The sequence below is a fragment of the Plecotus auritus genome (assembly GCF_963455305.1).
Source record: "Plecotus auritus genome assembly, chromosome: 8".
In the NCBI taxonomy this organism is placed as follows: Eukaryota; Metazoa; Chordata; class Mammalia; order Chiroptera; family Vespertilionidae; genus Plecotus; species Plecotus auritus.
Genome location: NC_137782.1, coordinates 30751189 through 30778445, shown reverse-complemented (window position 1 = coordinate 30778445; position 27257 = coordinate 30751189). Strand labels below are relative to the sequence as shown.

Here is a 27257-nt window from a genome sequence, read left to right as displayed (position 1 = left end):
ACAACTGAACTCAGACACTTATGATTTAAGAAAACAACAAAAATAACCAAAAACCCTTAGCATCAGGAAACAAAAAAGACTTTTTAAAAAATATTTATTTGTATTCATTTCAGAGAGGAATGGAGAGGGAGAGATAGAAAGAAACACCAATGATGAGAGAGAATCATTGATCAGCTGCAAAACCCAGGCATGTGCACTTGACTGGAATCAAACCAGGGACCCTTCAGTCCTCAGGCTGATGCTCTATCCACTAAGCCAAACTGGCTAGGGCCTGAAAGATTTTCTTTAACTTAAGAATCTATACCAAAACCCTACCAAAAACATTATTCTTAAATAAGGAAACATAGAATACATTCCTTCAATATTGAGAACAAGACAAGAATGGCTGCTATGGCCATTTCTGGTTAGCACTGTACTGGTTAGGAGGTCCAAGCTAGTAGTGTACTTATGCAAGATAAAGAAGTAATGAGGAAGACAGTGGGAAAAATAAATAAACTGTGGTTATGCACAAATAATATGAATAGGTACAAAGAAAACTCAAAATAATCGAAGAATAAATTATCAAATAAGAGCTTTTATTTTCTAATATATTTTTTACTTTGTTGACTCTACATTTCCTTTTTTAACTAAAAAAAGTGTATGAGTATATAAAACATAAATGTACAGTTTGCATTAAAACTATAAACTTTACAAAAGAAATGTTGTCATCCAAACATCAGCAATTTAAATTAGAATTGTTGCCATCCAAAATAATCCATGGAATATTCACACTTTTAGGATATTTCATATTATTTGTTTTTTGAAAATATATTTATTATTGTCTTTACTAGAGGCCCAGTGCAAGAAATTCGTGCATGGGGGGGGGGGAGGGTCCCCTCAGCCCAGCTTGCACCCTCTCCAATCTGGGATTCCTCGGGGGATGTCCGACTGCCGGTTTAGGTCCGATCCCGGGAATCGGGCCTAAACCGGCAGTCGGACATCCCTCTCACAATCCTGGACTGCTGGCTCCTAGTTGCTCACCTGCCTGCCTGCCTGGTCACCCCTAACTGCCCCCCCTGCTGGCCTGGTCACTCCCAACTGCACCAGCCCTCGCCCCCCGCTGGCCTGGTCACCCCATGCAGCCTGCTTGTTCAGTCGTTTGGTCGTCCCTCACTAACCCGGCTGCTGGCCTGGTCATAGGCAGCCATCTTGTGAGGGTTAATTTGCATATTACCTCTTTATTATATAGGATTATAAAACTAGAGGCCCAGTGCACAAAATTCCTGCAGTTGGGTGGGCAGGGGGATCCCTCAGCCCGGCCTGTGCCCTCTCACAGTCTGGGACCCCTTGCTCCTTACTGCCCACCTGCAGTGGAGGCGGGAGAGGCTCCCACCACGGTCTTTGTGCTCACCAGCCTTGAGCCTGGCCTTTTTTTTAAAATATATTTTATTGAGAGGAAGGGAGAGGGATAGAGAGTCAGAAACATCGATGAGAGAGAAACAGCAATCAGCTGCCTCCTGCACACCCCCCACTGGGGATGTGCCCGCAACCAAGGAACATGCCCTTGACCAGAACCGAACCCGGGACCCTTCAGTCCGCAGGCTGACGCTCTATCCACTGAACCAAACCAGTTAGGGCTTGAGCCTGGCCTTTGGCTGAGCGGCGCTCTCCCTGTGGGAGCACACTGAATACCAGGGGGCAGCTCCTGCATTGAGTGTCTGCCCCCTGGTGGTCAGTGGGCGTCATAGCGACTGGTGGTTCCACTGTTCAGTCGATTTGCATATTAGGGTTTTATTATATAGGATAGATTCATTGTTTATTGTAAAAATATTCAAATGCAGAAATGTGTAAGGTATCTAATGCCCCTGAACAAAGTACTAATAACAGTTAGGTATATCTGCTTCCATATTTTGTTCTATGTATAATTACACATACACATGTATTTTAGCATGGTATTCTTCATATACTATTATCAAATGTCAACAAACTACCTTCCATATTTACTATACTCTAACAAAGAATCCAAAAAATGTTAAGCTGTTATAATGTTCCCATAAGCTTCTTCTGTGCTAATTTGAGTGTGTTCAACCACTTCCTCCTTATAAAATAAAAACTTACTGTGTTATATACTCCTTCAATAGTTTCTGGCCCTTCAGTGGATTTAGCCACTATTTTCAGCTTCCCAGGTGAACCTTTCTCCAACTGTTGAACCTAGTAAGGATAAAAAATGTAATGATTCTATCTAAAGGAGACAGAAAATAAACGGTCCTAGGGTATACAGGTGAGTGTGGGTGTATTGGGGGGGGGGGGGGACCCAGCCAGAAAGGCAGAGAGGGAAGGGAGGGAAGGCTTATTTGTTTAAAGATGAGAGAAACTGCAGGGCATCATGCCAGAGGAAAAAAGAAGACAATTAGCTGAAGATGGGATGTCCCTGAAAAGGTGAGAGAAGGTGAGGGGAACAGTGAGAGAAGAGGAAATCCGAGCTGAGAGGAGGAAGGACACCACTATATCAGAGGAGGAGGGGACCGGGACCAAAGGGGGCCAGTTTTGTAGATCCAGGGTGGGAACATTGCCTTCAAGGTTTGCTATTGACTGCAGACCAATTTATTTAATAAAATGGAGGAGGAGTAAAATAAAAAGTTAAAGAAAGAGAGGAGAAACCAAGATGACGGCATAGGTAAGCACCCAAACTGCTGCCCCGCACAACAATTTCAAAACTACAACTAAAAGACAGAATGGACACCATCCAGAACCACAGGAAAGCTGGCTGAGTGGAAATTCTACAACTAGAAGGAAAGAGGAAAGCTCATGGAGAAGGAGCGGCAAAGAGCTGAGGTACGGAGACACGCGCGCGCAGAGAGGAAGGGCGGCGGAGTGCCTGGCTGGCTTTCTCTGTCAGAAGGGGGAAGGAAGCCCCTGACTGCACTGAACCCCAGTTCTGACTGCACTGAACCTCAGTTCCGAATGAAACCCTGTGGACCCAGGCTCATACAGGGGGAGTTTGGACTGTCAGGTAGAGAGAAAGGCACACGGAGACTCGGAGACTCAGGGGAGCCTTGGCGGCAGGGGTCTGGAGGTGCGAGTGCACACAAAGACTGCCTGCGGAGGTTACCACAGGCTATCCCTAGTGGAAGGGAGTCAGAAGCTCCTGACTGCACTGAATCCCAGTTCCGACTGTACTGAACCGCAGTTCCTGGCGAGCCCCTAGAGACCCACACTCTTACGGGGGAAATCTGGACTGTCAGGCGGAAACTCGGGAACCGTGGAAGGCAGAGGTCTGGAGACTCGTGCGCGCAAGGGCAGGGCTGACGGGAAGCCAAGACTGTCTGCTCCGCCCTGAGACTCCACCCCTTTCAAACTGAGCACAGAGGCTTTTGCAATCTGGCAAGGCTAATCCTCTAAGGCTGTCTCCAGCACCGAACTTCTCCCAGTGTAGACACAGCTGATCCTCACAGCCAACTGGCCTGGAGGTCAATTCCTCCCAGTGATACCAACAACAATCAAGACTTAAGTACAACAAGGCTGTACACACAGTCCACAAAGGGGTGCACCAAGAGTGTCCACCTCAGGTTAACTGGGGAGGCCGACCCACTGGGCCATATAGGAAACGTAGCACACAAAGCCACCCTACCAACTCAGCAAAGCAGTGAAAAATGGGGAGACGAAGCCCTGACCGGTTTGGCTCAGTGGATAGAGCATCAGCCTGCAGACTGAAGGGTCCCGGGTTCGATTCCAGTTAAGGGCATTTACCTGGGTTGCGGGCACATCCCCAGTGGGAGGTGTGCAGGAGGCATCTGATTGATGTTTCTCTCTCATCGATGTTTCTAACTATCTATCCTCTCCCTTTCCTCTCTGTAAGAAATCAATAAAATATTAAAAAAAAAATGGGGAGACGAAGAAACAGATCACAAACGAAAGAAATGGAGGAAAACAAACGACTGGATATAGAATTCAAAACCACGATTATAAGGCTTTTCAAGAATATCCTAGAAAAGGCTGATAAATATAATGAGACCCTCAAAGATATGAAAAAGGACCAACTAGAAATTAAACATACACTGACTGAAATAAAAAATATTATACAGAGACCCAACAGCAGACTAGAGGAATGCAAGAATCAAGTCAAAAATTTGAAATACAAAGAAGCAAAAAACACTCAACCGGAAAAGCAGAAAAAAAGAAAAAAGAATCCAAAAAGTTGAAGATAGTGTAAGAAGCCTCTGGGACAACTTTAAGCGTACCAACATCAGAATTATGGGGGTGCCAGAACAAGAGAGAGAGCAAGATACTAAAAACCTATTGGAAGAAATAATGACAGAAAACTTCCCCCACCTGGTGAAAGAAATAGACTTACAAGTCTAGGAAGTGCACAGAACCCCAAACAAAAGGAATCCAAAGAGGACCACACCAAGACACATCATAATTAAAATGCCAAGAGCAAAAGACAAAGAGAGAATATTAAAAGCAGCAAGAGAAAAACAGTTAATTACCTACAAGGGAGCACCCATACGATTGTCAGCTGATTTCTCAACAGAAACTATGCAGGCCAGACGGGAGTGGCAAGAAATATTCAAAGAGATGAATAGCAAGAACCTACAACCAAGACTACTCTACCCAGCAAAGCTATTATTCAGAATGGAAGGTCAGATAAAGAGCTTCACAGATAAGAAAAAGCTAAAGGAGTTCATCACCACCAAACCAATATTATATGAAATGCTGAAAGGTATTCTTTAAGAAGAACAGAATAAACTGGTGAATATAATAGAATCAGGGGCATAGAAAGGGAGTGGACTGATAATTCTCAGGGGGGAAGGGGTATGGGGGGTGCAGGAAGAGACTGGACAAAAATCATACACCTATGGATGAGGACAGTGTCGGGGGAGGTAAGGGCAAAGGGTGGGGTGGGAAACAAGTGGAGGGGAGCTATGGGGGGAAAAAGGAGAAACAATTGTAATAATCTGAACAATAAAGATTTATTAAATTAAAAAAAAATAAAAATTAAAAAAATAAAAATTAAATAAATAAAAAGCTAAAGAAAGAGAATAAAAAGAAAATAAAAGGAATTCCAAATGACAGTCAGACTCACCATCACAGGTATAAATTTTCTTAAGAACTTAACACCATGGTGCTCCATGTAGGAACCCACTTTCTCTGCCATTTCTTGATCAAAGCCACGAAGAAGGATTGAACGCACCATAACTGTGACATCTAAGCCAACACCAGCCAGAAATCCTGCACATTCCAGAGCCACATAAGATGCACCAACTACTAATGTTTTGCCAGGGCAATAAGGCAGAGAAAAAAGGTCATCACTGAAAAATAAAAATAAGAAAAAGAATACCTAGGCAATAAAAATGACACGAGTTACTTAGGTTTCAATGGTCCTTTGTTGGCTGAATTGCAATGTGGGGCTTGAATGAAGGAACACTGGAAGAATTTAGAGGTTTGTAATAGTTTCTTCTGTGGAGGAGGAAGTACACCTCCATATTTTCAAAATCAAATTAGTGGATCACAAGCAAAGTTTTTTAAAAAACAGAACAGAAAATTTTAGACTACATTATATGTGATAAGAGGAAATATTATTTTGTTAGTTTGGGATATGTATGTGTGTTCACCTGAGTACTAACAGCACAATGAAAAATGTATTTCTTACTGTGCATCTGGTCAAAAAAGCTTTGCAAGTCATCGTACTACATTATATACTGTCCTCTGTAGAACTATCCAGGGGAGATTCCTATTAAACCGCAGTATTAGGAATAGCCACGATTCTCCTGATCAGCAGGTTCATTATTATATTAGACACTAAAACCTAAAGCTAATTGCATTCATTGACCTCTAGGAAGTTTAGGGCAAATTCTCAGAGCAATTATCTAGAAACATATAGCATATTTTTGTAAGCAAATTCGACCTTATTATTTATCTAACCTTATTTTCTCTTTGCCCCATTATGTTAACTACATAGCTTCTTGCATTGTATATACGTACCTTTATTCATCAATTCAAAACTTTGTGAAATAAAACAGCAAATAAACTGGAAACTCATAAACATAATATAATTTAGTTAAAATGGCCTATTTACTCTTACCTAGTAATACAGTATTCTTTATCTCCTTTGATTCCTAAATACCGTGGCCTTGCACCTGTTGCTATGACAAATTTTGCAGCAGTGTAGTAAGTCTCTTGTCCTTTTCTATTGGTTGCCTTTAAAAAAGAAAAGTAAACTTCACTTTTCAACCAATACTACAAAGTACCAGACACCATGGACAAATTAGTTACCACCCTCATGGAGCTTCCCATCAACAGGAACAGACATGCAAAAATAGCAATGCAGTATGATAAGCACCACCATAGAAAATAGAAGTCTTTACAAAACATGAACCAAAGACCGCAGTGGGGGTAGAGTAGGGGACTGGAAATCTAGGCAAGAATGACTCCATAGTTAGTAACATTTTAAGTAGGGATGAGAAAAGTGAAAAGATTTTAGAGAAATTGACATCTAAAGAGAGAATAGTACATACTAGTAAAAACGCACACAGGCCTGAAAGCAGCTGGCATCTGGGGAACAGCAGGTTGCCAGAAGTGCCAGGAGAGGAGAGTACAGTATGTGTTAGAGGTGAAGTCACACAGATTAACGCCAAATGTAAAGATGCTTCTATGCCATCCTACAAATCCAGGCTATGGAATATCAACAAAGGTTGTTCATTGTTTTTTGATTTTCAATTATACAAGTAATCATAAACATATTAACTTTTTTTTTCCCCAGAGAGCGAGAGATAGAATGATGAGAGAGAATCATTGATTGGCTGCTTCCTGCATGGCCCTTACTGAGGATCGAGCCCACAACCCAGGCATGTGTCCTGACTGGGAATCGAACCGTGACCTCCTTCCTGGTTCATAGGTCAACGCTCAACCACTGAGCCATGCCAACTGGGCTATATTCACATTTTAAAAATTCAAAAAGCAATGAAAGTGTTTAAACCAGGAGGTGGTTTCACTGGGATAGAGGGAGGGCAGCCTGGGGACAGGGACCTGCTACAAACAGTGCAAGCTGTGAGGATGAAGTGGGAGGAACCTGAAGTTTCTTGCTGGAGTAACTGGAGAGACACTGGTATCACTAAGTGAGCAAGCATAGAAGAGGCAAGTCTGACTGAGAATGATGGGTTTATTCAACCAACTATACCAGGTATAGTTGAGAACGGAAACTGATTGGCGCATACCAGGTATTTCTAGTTATGTTCCATGTGAATGATTAAATTAGCCCATATACATTTAAATTAGCCCATATACAGTTCTAAAGGGGCTGCTTTAATTGGACCACCTCACACCTCTTTAGAGACAGGAAATGACTACAAAATACCCTCAAATTCTGTCAAGATCATTGCACTCTGTGCTATAAAAGCAGAGTACAAAAATAAACGAGGTGTTGAGGATGATATTTGACCATCTTTCATAACTCCAATTTAAAAGTTTTGTGTTCATTAAAATGGTTTCATTTTCCTTACATATTGATCGTAAAATACATAAACATTACATATATAATTTTATAAAATATACTAATTCTTATGCTACCTTTATTAATACTTTCATGAATAATATATATTAAAGTTTTAATTAAGGTTTCAGTTTTAAAAAGAATTAACACTATTAAAATTTTGATTTTTTAAAATTGTTTAAACTTTTTCTTTTAAGATGGCAATGAGCCCAGCCAGTGTGCTCAGTGGTTGAGCACGACCTATGAGCCTGCACCCGGGTCAGGCACATGCTGGGGTGCAGGCTCGAGCCTCAGTAGGAGGTGTGCAGGAGGCAACCAATCGATGTTTCTCTTTCATCACTGATGTTTCTATCTCTGTCTCCTTCTACCTTCCTCTCTGAAATTAATACAAAAAATTTTTTTAAAGATGGCAAATAACTTTAAATTAAGAGTTTTCTTTAAAAGGCAATTTCTTGCCGAAACCGGTTTGGCTCAGTGGATAGAGCATCAGCCTGCGGACTGAAGGGTCCCGGGTTCGATTCCGGTCAAGGGCATGTACCTTGGTTGCGGCACATCCCCAGTGGGAGGTGTGCAGGAGGCAGCTGATCGATGTTTCTCTCTCATCGATGTTTCTAGCTCTCTATCCCTCTCCCTTCCTCTCTGTAAAATATCAATAAAAATATATATATAAAAAGGCAATTTCTTTAATTTAGCCAGACTTGTGAAATGCACTAACAATGGAGGAGCATGCACTAGCTATAGTCCTTAACATAAATATGAAATTTTAGTTCAAGGCAAGTACAAGCAGTAATAAAGGGAAAGCAATGAACAAGACAAAATATTGAGAGAGTACCTTTATTTTATGGTGTTCAACAAATTCTCCATAGGAATTTACATAAGCCACAGACTTCTCCCTCAAAGACAGCCCATAGCTCCAATTTAGAGAGCCAATGTGGTTTTGAATAGCTTCTGTCATGATCTCCCAGTTGTGCTTTACTGGAAAAAAAACACCCAGGGTGAAGTTATCAAGTGAATCTTACTGTAAATGGTAAGTTATATACAAATGCACAAGCCACATGACATGTTGCTTTAAAAATCAAGAAATGAACGGAAAATAATAAGCAACTTAAACCTTTTTTATACCAGTTATGGTTTATATTTCTTCCTCTTTTATATTATAAAACATGCAAAAAAAAGCATAATACTGAAAAGAATAAAACTGGAAAAAATACCCATGGAGAACAGAATGGAGAAAACTAGCTCTCTCATGGCCGTGCATGCAAAGTTATGAGGCAAGAAGATCATCACTTCTCAGGAGCATGCATGGACATTTTCACATGGTTGGCTTGTTGCACGTGGCCTTCTACATGTGAAGGGAAGCAAGTCTCAGGTCAGCGAGCACTGCATATTCGCCTCCCCAGACAGGCCCAGGCTAGTCCCATTTGGTTTATCTGGTGGTTTTATGATAGTGAATATCCTATATTTCTTTATGATAAATGCGGTTAGTACTCACCATTGCATACCATTTTTATTAAAATGCTACGCACTTCCTTTAGAAGTTGGGATGGGAGTTGATGGAATCAGTTTTCTCATCATCCCTGTACCTTTTAGGTGGAGTTTATTTCCAGGAATTCACCTTATCTGCTGATGCTGGTTCCCAAAGGAGACACGGTCTCCATGCACCACCATATTTATAAGACACAGAAGCCGGCTGGTGGCTCCCATCAAACTAGATGAGATCCCTGAAGACAAACCCAGCCAACTGAGGGTTCACCTCTGGTCACATTGGGAGACTCACCGTCTCTAGCACTCTCAAGAAAGGCCCCACCACTAATCATCAGGAACATGGGACATTACAGTGTAGGCAAGAGAAAGAGGTCACAGTGCAGAAAGGCTTGGCCAATGTAAACGTTTATAATAAAAGTCAACTAAGATTTTGCAATCCAGAGAGTTATTCTGTTACTACATTACCCAATTCCCACCCAATGATCCCAGGAGGTTACGACCCAGCAGTGGCACATACTCTCATATCCTAAGATAACTGCCTCATTTCCCCAATAGTTGGAAAAGCTATTTTTCCAGCCCTTAAAGTATCATTTATCCCAAGGACCTTATCAGTTAAATTCATACTTCATATTCTTGTTTCTGGTTCTTGTTGTAAAACACATTCTATATTAGAGGTTCCCACACATGGCTGTACATCAGGACCCCTGGGAATCATGTTAAAATATACAGATTCTAGGACCCACCTCAAACCTATGCAATCAGGAGCAGGACCACAGGAGGCTCCTAATGAATGTTTATTAAACAAATATTAAACTCAGCTATAGAAATACAAATAGCAAGTCTTTCTCTAAGAAATCTATTCTTTCTTTTCTCCCAATCTTTATTTTTATATACCACTAGAGCCCCGGTGCATGGATTTGTGCACCAGTGGAATCCCTCAGCCTGGCCTGCGGGTAGAGGCCAAAACTGGCTCTCCAACATCCCCCAGGGGTCCCGGATTGCGAAAGGGTGGTTCTTGGGTGACACACCCTGGAATCAGGCTCCCTCCTCTCTGGTTCCTGGTGTGTCACCTGAGAACCGCAGCTGCCAAGTCACAGCAGCTCGGCAGCTCCTGCATTGAGCGTCTGCCCCTTGGTGGTCAGTGCACATCATGGCTACCAGTTGGAGCGTCTGCCCCTGGTGGTCATTGCGTGTCACAGCAAGCGGTCGGCTGATCACTTAAGCTTTTATATGTATAGATTACCCACCTTGTTGATTATACTCCCAGCCAAATTTCCTTGAGTCTTTCAATGCCTGCCCTAAAAGGGCAGCTTGATGCATCAGTTTCTTAGGAATACAACCTACATTTACACAAGTACCGCCAAGACCTGAGAAAGAAAATAATTTTAATTGTGTGTGTGTGTGTAGTTTTACACATGTGCAGAGTCGGTGTTATTAAAATATGGAAATGGCCTGGCTGGTGTGGCTCAGTGGTTGAGCATCAACCTATGAACCAGGAGGTCACAGTACAATTCCCAGTTAGGGCACATGCCTGGGTTGTGGGCTTGAACCCCACTGTGGGGCGTGCAGGAGGCAGCCAATCAATGTTTCTCATCATTGATGTTTCTATCTCTCCCTCTCCCTTCCTCTCTGAAATCAATACAAGTTTTTTTTTGTGTGTGTAAAGTTAAAACATGGAGATGACAAATTTGAATGGTTGTGGGATCAACACCATACTCCACAATAACATGCAAATGATTAACCCAAACTTTTTAAGCACAGGTCTGTGAAGGAGGCCCAAGGCTGAGCAACGATGTGGATATGCATTTGGAGATGCTATCCAAAACTTTCATTTGAGTCTGACCTATGAAGGGATCAGAACTGTATTAGATTAATTATATACTATACCAATAGCCAGAACCCCAGATTCCAGACTTTTCTCTTTGTAACTCTGACTCCTTTGAGCCAATGGTGGGTCCACTGCAAAGCAAATTAGCTTTACTAATATAAAATTCTTGGCTATAATTTTTTTAGTAAGGTTGAATTTTTAAAAATAATTTTCATATTTTGTCAGGGCTCTGGCAGAAAATAGATCACAACTTCAAGCTGGGTAATTAAGTTTATAGAGAAATTATTACTGGAGTGTGGGCAAAAAAAGCAAGGAGGGATAGAATAACAGTAACAACTACTAACAGTGGGCTCATCACCAACCTTACATGAAGGGGTAAGCACACCGAGTAGGTGCCACAGACCAGAGGGGCTGTGGCTTTCCGTTGGGGATGGAGCCAGCTTACAGCAACCAGTAGGGAGGGAACCAAGAAAATGAAGACCCCCACTCCATTCTCCTCCCTCCTTCTGTTCTCTTCCCATTTCTCCAAATGGCCAAGCCCAACCAGAAGCCAGAAGGCAAAGATACCAATTCATCAGCCTTCTGGGACATGAAGCAGGGTAGAGACCATAAAGAATGTGATTAAAGCATAAACAGAAAATACCCAGCACAAAATCTATGTGTTCTATTTTATAGTGGAAAGGTAAACACTCTCATCTACAGCAAAGTCACAGGCCTTAAGCTCACTGCACACTTCATTAAACTGACTTGGAACAATTACACACACACTATTCAACTGACTATCATACAGCCATGAAAGTCAGTTATTAAATCAATGCAGAAACACAAAAAAAGTTACAGCAAACTTAAGTGAGCATGACACAGTCTACACTACAATCACAACCCATGAACCCTCTGTCATCATTTTCTACATTAGGATTGGCAGGACCAGCATTCCTGAAGGTGTTTGGGGTCTATGATTACAGTGCTTACCACTATGTGAAAATATTAAATGCATGTGTGCAAAAATTAAATGAGATTAAACAAAGCAAAATGTATGTAAAGAGCAAAGGACAACAAAGAAAAAAAGCTTACCCCAGGATGTACCCTGAGGTGACGGGATCACAAAATCTAGCACCATTACTTTCTTTCCCAAAATGGCAGCTTCCTAGGGAAAACAGTGACATATAAAGATGTTGTCATTTTCCTCCCCCAATTTTTCTATTCCCTAAATAAAAAGGCTGTGTTTGTGTCATAACATAGTCTTTTCTCTTTATTAAACCAGCTATTACAATAAAAGCTTGGACTGTAACATCAAAATTGGCTTTTTTTTTTTAAGTAGCAGAAGAAAAGTCTTATGACAATCATCAGGGAAATTATCTTCAAGTTTTACTTTTTTCATACCTGAGCACATGCAAGGCCACCAGAACCACCACCAATGACAATGAGGTCATAATCATATGTTGATTCTTTTTGAAGAAGCTTCTGTAATAAACCACTCTGATGTGCCTATGGTTTAATGAGAGAATATGGTATGACTTGTTTTAAAACTGTTTCTTTTTACCCTGTGTTTAATCAGCATGGATTTCTTTTACAAAAATACTAGAGGCTCAGTGCATGAAAATTCATGCAATCGAGGGGGTCCCTCAGCCCGGCCTGTGCCCTCTCACAGTCCAGGACTCTCAGGGGATGTCTGACTGACGGCGTAGGCCTGCCACCGCTGCTGCACTGGCCAGCCATGAGCTGGATTCTGGCCGAGCGGTGCTCCCCCTGTGGAAGCACACTGACCACCAGGGGGCAGCTCCTGCGTTGAGCATCTGCCCCCTGTTGGTCAGTGTGCGTCATAGCTACTGGTCATTCCCCATTAGGGTCAATTTGCATATTACCCTTTTATGATATAGGATTAGAAACAATCTATAATTCATGTAAACTGGAATTTAAATTTATCTGAATGGTATTCAAATAAGGTCCAACTAGTTAAGAGTGTATGCCAAAGTACATGTTTGTTTGTTATCTCCTGATAGGTAGGCATGTGTCAAATGACCCAGAGGTCATGGCTTTATATCTGTCAGATGAGGTCCTTTTCTCTGGCCTAATCATTAAAATATTATACCCAAGCACAATAAAATAGCTAAATACCACCCTCCTTTACATTTTGTTCACCTATGCTAGATTCCTTTTGAAAATAATTCTTATGAATCCTTAGTAGGACACACACTTCAAATTTCTCATGGTTTCTCATAAATTGATATAAAATTTGCAGCTTATTGATAAATTTCCTATATAAAATATACATTTTGCTTTTTCTTTGAACTATGATCATGAGCCTGGCTCTGCACTATATTCTCTTGTTCATTTGGCCCTCCTTGTGATCAGAAGTAGTTTAAAGGAGGTTAGAGGATCAAATGTGATTTAACAATAGTTTTCTTTATATGAAGTTAGTTGCTCAATCCTATTATGTTGGCTTTAGAATGCCATGCTGGAACTAGCTCTTCCTGGGAAGCACAACAGAAGTGCTATGAAACTATAGGACTCAATAGATGCAATGTGGCCCACTGAAGGATGGAGGTTTTCAGCACATTCTAAAAAGAACTCCTCTGGCCTCCTTACTTTTAGATGCCATGTGAGAAATCTGTCTCCTAGGCCTTTTAATCTTAAAATAGAGTGACTATCTCTACATCTCCAGATTCATCCTTTGTCATCATTTTCTACATTAGGATTGGCAGGACCAGCATTCCTGAAGGTGCTTAGGGTCTATGATTACAGTGCTTACCACCATGTGAATTGAGTTATAGCTTCTAGAACTAATAGAACAGACTGTTACTACACTGAGTGGCCAGATTATTATGATCTCTGAACGCCTAATAATCTGGTCACTCAGTGTATATCCTATATAATAAAAGGCTAATATGCAAATTGTCCCTTCGACCAGGAGTTCAATCAGCAGGCAGGCCGGACCCTACCCCATACATGAATTCATGCACCGGGCCATATATATATATACTGAGTGGCCATATTATTGTGCGTTCAGAGATCATAATAATCTGGCCACTCAGTGTAGATTAACAATACTAATCATAATTAAGATACAATGTAGATCATCTCTTTTTCCCCTCAAGAAGAGTATAATTTTAATTATAATTTCAGATATAGCCCAGTGTGGCTCAGTGATTGAACATCAACCCATACCCCAAGAGGTAGGTCACTGGCTCGATTCCCAGTCAGTGCACATGCCTGGGTTGCAGGCTTGATCCCCACTAGGGGGTGTTGCAGGAGGCAGCCGATCAATGTTTCTCTCTTAGTAATGTTTCTATCTCTCTCTCCCTTGTCCCTCTCCCTCCCTCTCTCTAAAAATTAATAAAAGTATATTAAAAAGATTTTCAGATATAAGTACTTAACCAATCACTGATTATTATCATTTGCATACATACATAAAGAATATGAGAGCAGAATTTTAATAAAAGTAACTAGTTATAAAATAAGAATCTTATTTAATAAACATCAGTTTTTATCTACTACTGTTTAACTGAATGATTCCTGTTTATTTCTGCATTCTAGGAACCAAAAATTTAAAGGCATGAACCTTTGCAAAGCTCCCAGGGTTAGCAGCCTTGACAGGAATTTTACTTACCCTAGCCAAGAATGTTACCATTGACCTCATTTTAATAAACCATAAAGAAAGAACAGACCTTGTTTCTCCCCCCACCAGGAAGAAGAGACCAAGGTCTCCAGGGTCGTCTACCTGGTTGTCTGGCAACCTCACTCAAAACCTTCTCTTTCTTAGTTTCTGAAGTCTGAGTTGGTAGAAAAGCTAATTTCTGTCAAAGTAACAATCAAAGTTATCTGATAAGCATCCTATATACTTTTCATCTTACAACTTCCAAAAGACTAATAGACCCCTAAAAACCATTTTATCCCCTTTTAAATATTTTAAAAAACGAAACTTGAACAAACAGCATTAAAAAACACATAATACCATTATTACCTGGAAAGTTCGGTCACATCCACCCATATGTACTTTATTCACAAAAATATTGGGCACTGTTCTCTGATTAGTGATCTCTGACAGCACTTCCTGAACATTAGCCCCATCATCTAAAGAATAAAAAATTAAATATATAAAAACATTGAAAGGGTTCCAAACCTTTGTGAGTCAAAGTGAAGTGTTATAACACTTAAATGCTCCCACATACATATCCACACAAGGTCAGTGTATTATATAATTTTATGAAATAACTAGAGGCCTGGTGCACAAAATTCATGCACGGGGGTGTGTGTCCCTCAGCCCAGCCTGCACCCTCTCCAATCTGGGACCCCTTGAGGGATGTCCGACTGCCCGTTTAGGCCCGATCCCACCGGGATCGGGCCTAAATGGGCAGTCGGATATCCCTCTCACAATCCAGGACTGCTGGCTCCCAACTGCTCGCCTGCCTGCCTTCCTGATTGCCCCTAACTGCTTCTGCCTGCCAGCCTGATCACACCCTAACCACTCCCCTGCCAGCCTGTTTTCCTCTAACTGCCCTCCCCTGCAGGCCTGGTCACCCCTAACTGCCCTCTCCTGCAGGCCTGGTCCCCCCCAACTGCTCTCCCCTGCAGGCCTGGGTCCCTCCCAACTGCCTTTCCCTGCAGGCCTGGTCGCCCCCAACTTCCCTCCTCTGCTGGCTTGGTCACCCCTAACTGCCCTCCCCTGCAGGCCTGGGTCCCCCCAATTGCCCTTCCCTGCAGGCCTGGTCCCCCCCCAACTGCCCTCCCTTGCAGGCCTGGTCCCTCCCAACTGCCCTCCCCTGCTGGCCATCTTGTCGTGGCCATCTTGTGTCCACATGGGGACAGGATCTTTGACCACATGGGGGCAGCCATCTTGTGTGTTGGAGTGATGGTCAATCTGCATATTACTCTTTTATTAGATAGGACAGAGGCCTGGTGCACGGGTGGAGGCCAGCTGGTTTGCCCTGAAGGGTGTCCCAGATCAGGGTGGGGTTCCCTTGGGACATGGGGCAGCCTGGGCGAGGGGCCTGTGGTGGTTTGCAGGCTGGTCATGCCCCCTGGCGACCCAAGCGGAGGCCCTGGTATCTGGGGTTTATTTATCTTCTACAATTGAAACTTTGTAGCCTGGAGCGGAGCCAAGCCTTCTGCTTGCTCCTTGGCGGCAGCCATTTCTATTGGGATTTATGTATCTTCTATCATTGAAACTTTGTAGCCTTAAGCAAGGCCTGGGCCGGCCAGGATGTGTGGAAAGCTTGGCTTCCTCCATCGCCGCGGGCAACCCTAGCCTCCTGCTCTTTCCAGCTCTGTGGCTGCCGCCATTTCTGTTTGGGTTTATGTAACTTCTATCATTGAAACTTTGTAGCCTTGAGTGGAGACCTAGGCCGCAAGGGCAGGCGGAAAGCTTGGCTTCCTCCATTGCCAGGGAAACCCCAGCCTCCCTCCTGCTCTCTGTGGCCGTAGCCATCTTGGTTGGGTTTATATGCATATTCACTCCTGATTGGCTGGTGGGTGTGGCTTGTGGGTGTAGCAGAGTGATGGTTAATTTGCATATTACTCTTTTATTAGATAGGACTAGAGGCCCAGTGCATGAATTCGTGCATGGGTGGGGTCCCTCGGCCTGGCAGGCATCGAGGCCTATTGGGGGCCTGGCCAGTCTGGGGGAAGGACTGCAGGAGGTGGCTGTGGGAGCGCACTGACCACCAATGGGCAGCTCCTGTGTTGAGTGTCTGCCCCTGGTGGTCAGTGCACATCATAGCTACTGGTCGACTGGTCGTTCCAGTCATTTGGTTGTAATGGTCACTTAGGCTTTTATAAATATAGATGACTCAAAAGGAGAAAACATCCAGGTTTTCAAGAGATTCCTTTGAGAATACAGATGAAGCATCTGATTCCTTTGAAAATAAACCCTTCTAAGTTAGATTCTGATATATAATTTCTTGGTTAAGATAAGAATCCTCTTTAAACAGAAAATATCATGAAAAAAGTCCTCTTTAAATAGCAAATAGCAAATATCAACAGTAAAAACTCCAAAAATATTTCCTACAATTATATTTGAAAAATCTTTATGATCAGAGTCCAAAATCTGTCCTCTATCCCTAAAAATAAAACCAGGCCACAACTACCTAAAACTATTGGGTATGCTCTTTAGAAAAGTCTCACAGACTTAAGAACATTTCACTTATTAAGGTGCCTGGTTAAAAGAAGTTGGTGAAGTCCCATAAAGCAGACATCAATTTTTTGGTGTGTTCACCACTCTGTCTCCCACCTCTGCAAAACACATGTATGTGTAAAGTGCTCAATTAATGTTAGATAATTAATGCATGTCTGATAAGAATTCAAAAATGAAAGCTAAAAGATTAATGCGTTCTCCCTCATAGGTACTTCAATCAGGAAATAGGGGCAGATTCTTTTCATTTATTACAGCTCAATCTATTTTGCTAGAAAGTTACCAAATACATCTGAAATGCCTGAAGTGCTTCAAGGCTAGCAGCTTATACATCTTTCTCCTCCCCTCAAATACCAAAAATCTATAACAATAAAAGCATAATATGCTAATTAGACCGGATGACCTTCTGGATGAAGCCGGGGCTGCAAGGGAAGCCGGGGCTGCAAGGGAAGCTGGGTCCCGGGTGCCTGCAGGTGGCCGGAGGGAAGCCGGGGTCCCGGGTCCCAGGTGCCACAGCTGGAGGGAAGTCCAGGTTCTGGGTGCCAGAGGGAAGCCAGTGCCGGCATCCAGGGGAAGGAAGGCCTACTCTTGAATGAATTTCATGCATTGGACCTCTAGTATATAAATTAAAAAACTACACCAAATTATCTGCCCTATATTGAGAGGTTCATTTTCTACATGGTTGAATGTAGAAAAAAACAGCTCATCTAACCCAAAGAGATAAGAATAAACTGAATTGCACAAAGCAAATGAAAAGAAGTCAATCTTGTTGACATTTACTGAAACAACAGTATGTACTAACTATTCCACTTACCAACTTGATCAAGTTCCAAGATATTATATTCAACTCCCAAAGAAGAAAAAAGTTCTTTAACCTGTAACAAAAATTTGCTTTTACTCTCACAGAGTCAACAGAGTTATGAAATATGGACACAATAATAAAGATGTCCAAATAAATGTTCTTCAGAAATATGAGCTCTAGACTATGGTTGTTTGTTGTTTTTAATCCTCACCCAAGGATATGTTTTTATTGATATACTAGGGGCCTGGTGCATGAAATTCGTGCACGGGGGGCTGTGTTCCTCAGCCCAGCCTGCACCCTCTCCAATCTGGGACCCCTCGAGGGATGTACAGGCAGTCGGACATCCCTCTCACAATCCAGGACTGCTGACTCCCAACTGCTCGCCTAGGCGCCTGCCTTCCTGATTGCCCCTAACCACTTCTGCCTGCCAGCCTGATCACACCCTAACCACTCCCCTGCCAGACTGATTGCCCCTAACTGCCCTCCCCTGCAGGCCTGATCACCCATAACTGCCCTCCCCTGCAGGCCTGGTCCCCCCCAACTGCTCTCCCCTGAAGGCCTGGGTCCCCCCCAACTGCCCTTCCCTTTAGGCCCAGTTGCCCCCAACTTCCCTCCTCTGCCAGCCTGGTAACCCCTAATTGCCCTCCCCTGCAGGCTTGATCACCCCCAACTGCCCTCCTCTGCTGGCCTAATCACCCACAACTGCCCTCCCTTGCAGGCCTGGTCCCTCCCAACTGCCCTCCCCTGCTGGCCATCTTGAGGTGGCCATCTTTGACCACATGGGGGCAGCCATCTTGTGTGTTGGAGTGATGGTCAATTTGCATATTACTCTTTTATTAGATAGGATTTTAGAAAGAAAGCAAGGGAAAGAAAGAGATAGAGAGAAACATTGATCAACTGCCTCCCATATGTGCCCCAACAAGGGATTGAACCCACACCCTAGATACGTTCCCTGATTGGGAATCGAACTCTCCACCTTTGGTATATGGGATGATGCTCCAGCCAACTGTGCAACTCAGCCAGGGCGGTTTATTTATTTTTTATTCCCTTCCTCTATACATCTTCCCAGAGTAATCTCAGCCTATCGCTTTCCTTATTTTACCATTTGAATCCTCAACTTTCAACTTTTGGCAAAATCCCTTTTCGGAACTCAAGACTGGCAAAAATATTTCTTCACCTGAATGTCCCCAGGCACCTCACATGCAATTTGCCCAAAATAAAACTCATCATTTCCTACATACATTTTCTTCTTTTTGTGTTTCCTTTTAATAGTCATTAAAGCATTCAACAAAAATTTATCCATCAAATACCTACTATGTAGTCAAGCTATAACAATGAATAAGACACAATCCGTGCCTCCAGGAGGGAAACAGACAAATAAATTGACAATTCACACTGCCACTATTCACCAGTTGCCTGAACAAGAAGAAATCCTAGGGCCTTGCTATTTAAATAGGAGACAGATCCTGGATCAAAACCTGCATTTTAAAAACTTTGTGAAGCACTACCTGAGTCATTTTAATGCCTCCCTCTTTTGCAACATTTTCCTACCCTACACTAACTCCCCATCCATCCAATTAATTACTAAGTCGCAGCAATCCTCTATGCCAGCCGTGGGCAAACTATGGCCCGCGGGTTCGGCTGTTCTATCCGGCCCGCGGAGCCGAAAGAGCGGAGGGTTCTCTTGCTTTCCCCTCCGCTCCTTTACTTTGAATTTATATTAGTTCACACAAACACTCCATCCATGCTTTTGTTCCGGCCCTTTGGTCCAGTTTAAGAACCCATTGTGGCCCTCGAGTCAAAAAGTTTGCCCACCCCTGCTCTATGCTGAGCTAGTTCACCTTTCTAGTTCCCAACAGTTGCTATCTTAATTTGAGCAGTTTCTCAGTAACATCCTAGGAGTTCTCTCTGCAACCAGCTTTGTCCCTTCCAGTTCTCTAAATTGCAACCAAAAGTAGACTCTAAAGCAGGGGGGGGGGGGGGCAAACTTCTTAAACTGGACCGGAGGGCCGGAACAAAAGCATGGATGGAGTGTTTGTGTGAACTAATATAAATTCAAAGTAAAGGAGCGGAGGGGAGAGCAAGAGAACCGGACAGAACAGCCGGATCCGGCCCGCGGCCCGTAGTTTGCCCACGGCTGCTCTAAAGCCTACTTTTCACTATTACTTAAACCCTTCAAGGTCCTCTAAAGCCCAGAGAGGTTCTGATTCCAGGATGGAGACAAGGAGCCTGGCAGACTCACTCCCTAACAGAACATCCACAACTGGTAAAACTATTTTAAAAATAACCATTGGAAGTCTCTGGAAATTGACCTAAGGGCACACAACAAATGTAGAAACGTGTACTAAAGAAAATCTACTAGATGCCAATATAAATAGGGAGAGTCTGAGGCACTTAGGCCTTAATCCACACCCTCCCTCCTCTGTCCTGGGTCAGCTTGACAGAAGCTCCACTTCAAGTGAGCAGCCAAGTCCCTCATATCTAGTCACCAAAAGGGATGGACCATCAGCATTTCTCAGTCTCCCCACAGCTCTGAGTGGCAAAGGCTACATTCCTGACGAGTGTGGCCCAAAACATGGGGGCCCCCTTCCTCCACCCAGCCACACTCAGAGATCAAAGGCTTTACCCCAGGCTGAAAATACCAGGGACCTGATCACCCTAACCTCAGCCCACTTGTAGGGTGAAGTTCCAGGCTGGGAGCAAGGTCTCAGAGATTTTGCTCAGGGAAAGAGGTAAACCATAAGATCAGAGAGCTCAGAAGCTCTACCCAAAGGAAATTACTTTAAACTGTGGGGAAGTTCAAGTCCAAATGTGGTCTTGAAAATAATGGGAATTTTGATGATAAGCAATGAAGAGGAGGCTGGTAGCTCCAGGATAACAATAAGATAATCTGTAAGACAGTTAGTTTACCAGAAAGAAAAAAAATAATAAAGAGGAAAAAAAAAGAAACAGAGAAAGAGAGAGTTAAGACTAGTATTTCTAGGATAAGCATAGTCTTAAACTTGCCATGAAAACTCTCTCTGCAAAGGGGCCTAGATTTAATTAGATAAGAGTGTGGAACAATTTACCCTCCAGCACAGTGTAAGAAATAATAGCACAACCAGCCTGAAATTAATTGTGCATAATATCTGGTCTGATACCAGTAGAGAACAAAAAATTTAACACAGACTAGAGTGCTGCTAAAATCCCTGTCATCCCAGGGTGACTGTGTACATACTCAAGGCTGCACTCTCTGAGGAGTGACATCAAAGGCTTCATCTTTGGATGGAAATAAACATCCCTAAATTAAACCAGCCAACTCACTATAAGGAAATAAACAAGCAAACAAAGGAGCTGCAGAGAAAGAGGGATCCAGTATCTAAACTTGCTACAATGTATTACCTATGATAAAATGTCCAGATTTCAACAAAAAATTACCAGTCATACTAAGAAACAGGTAAGTGGATCCCTTCACAGGAAAAAAATCAGGCAAGAGAAACTACATGTGAGAGGCCCAGATGTCATACCAAATGGTGAAAATAGCTATTGTAAATATGTCCAAAGAATTGAAGAACACCATTTCAAGAGATGGAGGGAGGTATAATGATAATGTCTAATCCAATAGAAAATATCAATATACAGATAGAAATGATGAAAAACAACCAAGTGAACAGTATAAAGTTAAAAATTACAAAAATAAAATGAGAAGGTAACTAGAATATCTTGACAGTTGATTCAAATTGGCAGGAGAATTAGTAAACTTGAGGACAGATCAATAGGGATTATGCAACCTGAAGAGGCAGAGAAAAAAGAATGAATAAAAACAGAAAGTCTCAGAGAAACATGGTACACCATTAAGCACATTAACATACATATAGTGTGCATGCCAGAAAAATGAGAAAGCAGCAGAAACTGATTTCTTAAATAAGACCCAAAACCCACAAACCATAAAAGGAAAAAGGTGATAGATTCAACTACATTAAACTTGCAAACTTCAGTTAACCAAAATATCTCATAAAGAGTGTAAAAGGGGATCATGACCAAGATGGCGGCATAGGTAAACACCTAAACTGCTGCCTCGCACAACAATTTCAAAACTACAACTAAAAGACAGAACGGACACCATCCAGAACCACAGGAAAGCTGGTTGAGTGAAAATTCTACAACTAGAAGGAAAAAGAAAAGCTCACAGAGAATTGGAGGTACGGCAAAGGGGCTTTGTGCGCGCAGAGAGGAAGGGCGGCTGAGAGCCTGGCTGACTTTCTCTGGCGGAAGGGGGAAGGAAGCCTCCGACCGCACTGAACCCCAGTTCTGACTGCACTGAACCCCAGTTCCGGGCAAACCCCTGGGGACCCACGCTCTTACGGGGGGAGTCTGGACTCTTGGGCGGAGACTCGAGCTGGGAAAGGCAGAAGTCTGAAGGCGCACGCGGGCCAGTGCGCACAAAGGCTGCGGAGGTTGCCACAGGCTTTCCCTAGTGGAAGGGAGTCAGAGGATCCTGACTGCACTGAGCCCCAGTTCTGACTGCAGTGAACCCCAGTTCCAGGCGAGCCCCTGGGGTCCCACGCTCTTGTGGGGGGAGTCTGGACTCTCGGGCGGAGACTCAGGAGCCGGGAAAGGCGGAGGACTGAAAGTGCACACGCGCGCGCCAGTGCGCACAAAGGCTGCGGAAGTTGCCACAGGCTTTCCCTAGTGGAAGGGAGTCAGAGGATTCTGACTGCACTGAGCCCCAGTTCTGACTGCAGTGAACCCCAGTTCCAGGCGAGCCCCTGGGGACCCACGCTCTTGTGGGGGGAGTCTGGACTCTCGGGCGGAGACTCGGGAGCCGGGGAAGGCGGAGGACTGAAAGCACGCACGCGTGCCAGTGCGCACAAAGGCTGCGGAGGTTGCCACAGGCTTTCCCTAGTGGAAGGGAATCAGAGGCTCCTGACGGCACTGAGCCCCAGTTCTGACTGCAGTGAACCCCAGTTCCAGGCGAGCCCCTGGGGACCCACGCTCTTGTGGGGGGAGTCTGGACTCTCAGGCGGAGACTCGAGCTGGGGAAGGCGGAGGACTGAAAGCGCACATGCGCGCAAGGGCAAGGCTGACAGGAAGCCAAGACTGAGACTCCACCCCATCCAAGCTGAGCACAGAGGCTATTGCAATTTGGCAAGTCTAATCCTATAAGGCTGTCTCCAGCACCGAACTTCTTCCAGCATAGACACAGCTGATCCTTACAGCCAACTGGCCCGGAGGTCAATTCTTCCCAGTGATACCAACAACAATAAAGACTTAATTACAACAAGGCTGTACACACAGTCCACAAAGGGGTGCACCAAGAGTGTCCACCTCAGGTTAACTGGGGAAGCAGACCCACTGGGCCATATTGGAAACCTAGCACAAATATCTACCTTACCAACGCAGGGAATCAGTGAAAATGCGGGGTCAAAGAATCAGATCACAAACGAAAGAAATGGAGGAAAACAAACGACTGGATATAGAATTCAAAACCACGGTTATAAGACTTTTTAAGAATATCCTAGAAAAGGCCGATAAATATAACGAGACCCTCGAAGATATGAAAAAGGACCAACTAGAAATTAAACATACACTGACTGAAATAAAAAATATTATACAGAGACCCAAAAACAGACTAGAGGAACACAAGAATCAAGTCAAAGGATTGAAATACAAAGAAGCAAAAAACACTCAACCGAAAAAGCAAAAAGCAAAAAAAAAAATCCAAGAAGTTGAAGATAATGTAAGAAGACTCTGGGACAACTTCAAGCGTACCAACATCAGAATTATGGGGGTGCCAGAAGAAGAGAGAGAGCAAGATACTGAAAACCTATTTGAAGAAATAATGACCGAAAACTTCCCCCACCTGGTGAAAGAAATAGACTTACAAGTCCAGGAAGCCCACAGAACCCCAAACAAAAGGAATCCAAAGAGGACCACACCAAGACACATCATAATTAAAATGCCAAGAGCAAAAGACAAAGAGAGAATATTAAAAGCAGCAAGAGAAAAACAGTTAATTACCTACAAGGGAGCACCCATACGACTGTCAGCTGACTTCTCAACAGAAACTATGCAGGCCAGACGGGAGTGGCAAGAAATTTTCAATGTGATGAATAGCAAGAACCTACAACCAAGAGTACTCTACCCAGCAAAGCTATCATTCAGAATTGAAGGGCAGATAAAGAGCTTCACAGATAAGAAAAAGCTGAAGGAGTTCATCACCACCAAACCAGTATTATATGAAATGCTGAAAGGTATTCTTAAAGAAGAGGAAGAAGAAAAACGTAAAGAGAAAAATTATGAACAACAAATACATATCTATCAACAAGCGAACCTAAAAATCAAGTGAATTAAAAACCTGAGGAACAGAATAATCTGGTGAATATAATAGAATCAGGGGCATAGAAAGGGAGTGGACTGATAATTCTCAGGGGGAAAGGGGTATGGGGGGTTCATGAAGAGAATGGACAAAAATCATACACCTATGGATGAGGACAGTGCGGGGGAGGTAAGGGCAGAAGGTGGGGTGGGAAATGGGTGGAGGGGAGCTATGGGGGGAAAAAGGAGAAATAATTGTAATAATCTGAATAAAGATTTATTTAAAAAAAAATAAAAAATAAAAATAAAAATAAACATTGACTCACACATGCATGATACATATAAAGCTCTCGCTGGCGCCAAAAAAAAAAAAAAAAAGAGTGTAAAAGGAAAAAACAAATCTGGGAGATTTTCCAATACATATAATCAAAGGATTATATCCAAAACATATAAAGAACACCTACAAATCAGTACAAAAACAAAACCACCTGATAGAGAAAAAAGCAAAAGGACTGGAAGTTTCCTAGAAGAGGAAACTCAAATGGCTCATAAACACATGAAAAGATGTTCAACTTCATCAGGAAATATATAATTAAAGCCACAATGAAATACCATTTCATAATTGCCAGAATGGCACTAATTAGATATATCAACTTTTGTCAAGGACATGAAGCAAAGGAGAACTGTAACCCAGTGCCAGTGGGAGAATAAATTGGGATAACCACTTGGAAAAACAGTTTGGCATCACCCCGTAAAGGTACAAGTCATGCATCTTCTATGGTTCAGCAATTGAGCTTCAAGGTATCTACTGTAAAGTAAGTCTTACATATGCACTGGGAGATATGTGCAAGAATAGGCATAGCTGTATTGCTTTTAAGAGCAAAAAAGTAGCAACGGCAGAATCAATAAACTGAGGTATGATTTATCCTAGGGCTGTGGTCAGCAAACTGCGGCTCGCGAGCCACATGAGGCTCTTTGGCCCCTTGAGTGTGGCTCTTCCACAAAATACCACGGCCTGGGCGAGTCTATTTTGAAGAAGTGGCGTTAGAAGAAGTTTAAGTTTAAAAAATTTGGCTCTCCAAAGAAATTTCAATTGTTGTACTGTTGATATTTGGCTCTGTGACTAATGAGTTTACCCACCACTGTCCTAGGGAATGTTACAGTAATGAAAATTAACAAACCTCAGCTACAGAAACTAACATGCACCAATCTGTGAAACTTAACTGGTGAGATAAAAAAAAAAAAGCAAAATAATACATATGTATGATTCTACTTACATAAAGTACCAAAACAGGCCAATGGAACAAAACATTTTCAGGATTATATGTGTATTTGGTGAAACTGCAAAGAAAAGCAAGAAATTTTGGATAGGGGTTCACTCTGAGGGGAGAGGAGAATGTAATCAGGGAGAGACATCCAAGGAGGCTTCCAGAGTACTAGTTTGTTCCTTTATTCTTTAAGATGTATTTCATGATACGCATACTTTATGAAAACAATATACTGTATAAGGCAATGTAAACTTGAAAACAAATGTGAAAAGACAGCGTATAATTTCACCAACCTACCCAATAATTTGTGCTTTTGCATATTCCATTTAAACTTTCTGATAATGTGAAGCATAGTTGAAAATATTAAAAGTCCATAACATTCTATGGGTTTGCCTTCCAAAGGTTCATTTCTAAGTGGGTTATTTTAAAACCCAGAACAATTTTGTCCATAAAAATGCTGGATTCCTAGTTAGCCCCGAAGTTAAGGTAGTGTGAAATACGGCTGCAGTTACCCATCATCTTCTACCATCCTCACACCCTTCAGTACAAAAACAAAACCACCTAATAGAGAAAAAAGCAAAAGGACTGGAAGTTTCATAGAAGAGGAAACTCAAATGGCCCATAAACACATGAAAAGATGTTCAACTTCATCAGGAAATGTATAATTAAAGCCACATTTTACAAAATGTTGGTTTTACAAAATGTGGAAACCAGGGCTCCGCGGAGTTCTGTAACCTGCTCAAGGTCAGGCAGTGAGGAAGATGGATCTGACTCCAGCTCTGGTCTACTACTCCCAAGTCCTGGCCGTTCCTTGCACTACTCTTATCAGGCCAAAAGTTTTTTTGATATATACTTTATTCTTCCGAATAAACACTTGGTAAATAAGCCAACATCAGACTAACAACCAGGACGGAGAGGACGAGCGGTTAACCCCACAGGCCACAGTCCCGGTACAAGTCCGCGACCGCCTCTCCCCCGAAGCCAAAGGGGCCGAGCAAAAGGTCCCGGTTCTGGCTTCGGGTAACACCCCAGAAAGCGGGTCCCAAGTCCCGGCCCTCCGAGAAGTCGTTGGGCCTCGCGGGTGTGCATCCGAGGGCGGAACAGGCAACGCTCCGCCCGAGTCCAGAGGTCCGAGGGCGCAAGAGGAAGACGTGCCCGCCCTGCCCCGCCCCGCCTACCCGCGTGCTGTGCGGACAGTAGCTCTTGCTGAAGATCATCACTCGGTTGTCTTCTATGAGGCCCTGGAGACGGCGCCGTAGTTCTTCGCGGGCCTCGGAGGACAAGCGGCTGGTCCCGGGGGATGACAGGCGAGCCCGGCGCCCCGGCAGCGACGACATGGGCTCGCTGTGGACGCCGCCCAGGCGGCGGTTGGGGACGGCGCCCACCTTAACCGGTCCCGGCGACTTCTGCGCCCGCGACGGCGGCGGTGGTGGCGGCGGATGCGCCAGAGCCTCGGTGTTGCTTCTGGCCCAGCCAGGCCAGGCCTGCTCAGAAAGACTGATCGGCGGGCGGCAGCGCCCGGCCTGTGGTTGGAAGGAGGAACCGCAAACGCCACCCACGTCCACACTCGCCACAAATCCCCACTGCCACTTGCCCCACCCCCCGCCCCGCCCACGGCCCCGCCCCGCCCACGCCTCCACGCATGCGAACTAGGCCAGGTTCGATTCTCAAGGTAGGGCACGCACCTGCGTGCAGGTTGGATCCAGTCCTGTAGGCTCCATCTCCCATCCGTGTGTGTGTGTGTGTGTGTGTGTGTGTGTGTGTGTGTGTGTGTGTGTCTCCCTCTCTCCCTTCTCTCTCTCAAATCAAATTTTTAAAAATCAATAAAAATATTAAAATTTTTAAAAATGGGTGGGTGCTCCGTATACCCTCATTATCCTTGTCATCATCCCAAGGCCGCCATGGATGTCCTTTGCATCCGCCCACGGGTGCCCTCTGTGGAGGACTTTCCACGCCTAGTAATCTCCACCAGCCTT

At 43.5% G+C, this 27257-nt stretch overlaps 1 protein-coding gene across 3 annotated transcripts in view; it reads right to left on the bottom strand.

The window, feature by feature from the left end:
- TXNRD3 (thioredoxin reductase 3) overlaps nucleotides 1-26871 on the bottom strand; it is a 43763-nt gene extending 16892 nt beyond the window's left edge. Inside the window, exons 1-10 of one of the 3 annotated variants that reach the window (XM_080683525.1) lie at nucleotides 26460-26860; nucleotides 17729-17789; nucleotides 14749-14858; nucleotides 12168-12272; nucleotides 11859-11931; nucleotides 10204-10323; nucleotides 8304-8446; nucleotides 6065-6180; nucleotides 5066-5291; nucleotides 2098-2190 (exon numbers count right to left, since the gene is read on the bottom strand). In XM_080683525.1, the coding sequence (XP_080539651.1) occupies nucleotides 2098-2190; nucleotides 5066-5291; nucleotides 6065-6180; nucleotides 8304-8446; nucleotides 10204-10323; nucleotides 11859-11931; nucleotides 12168-12272; nucleotides 14749-14858; nucleotides 17729-17789; nucleotides 26460-26618 (1206 nt within the window). In that variant the 5' untranslated portion in view covers nucleotides 26619-26860. Of the gene's footprint in view, nucleotides 1-2097; nucleotides 2191-5065; nucleotides 5292-6064; nucleotides 6181-8303; nucleotides 8447-10203; nucleotides 10324-11858; nucleotides 11932-12167; nucleotides 12273-14748; nucleotides 14859-17728; nucleotides 17790-26459 lie in introns of all 3 variants that reach the window. The other 2 variants (XM_080683527.1, XM_080683526.1) reach the window with 2 other exon arrangements.
- Between the last annotated feature and the right edge of the window lie 386 nt (nucleotides 26872-27257).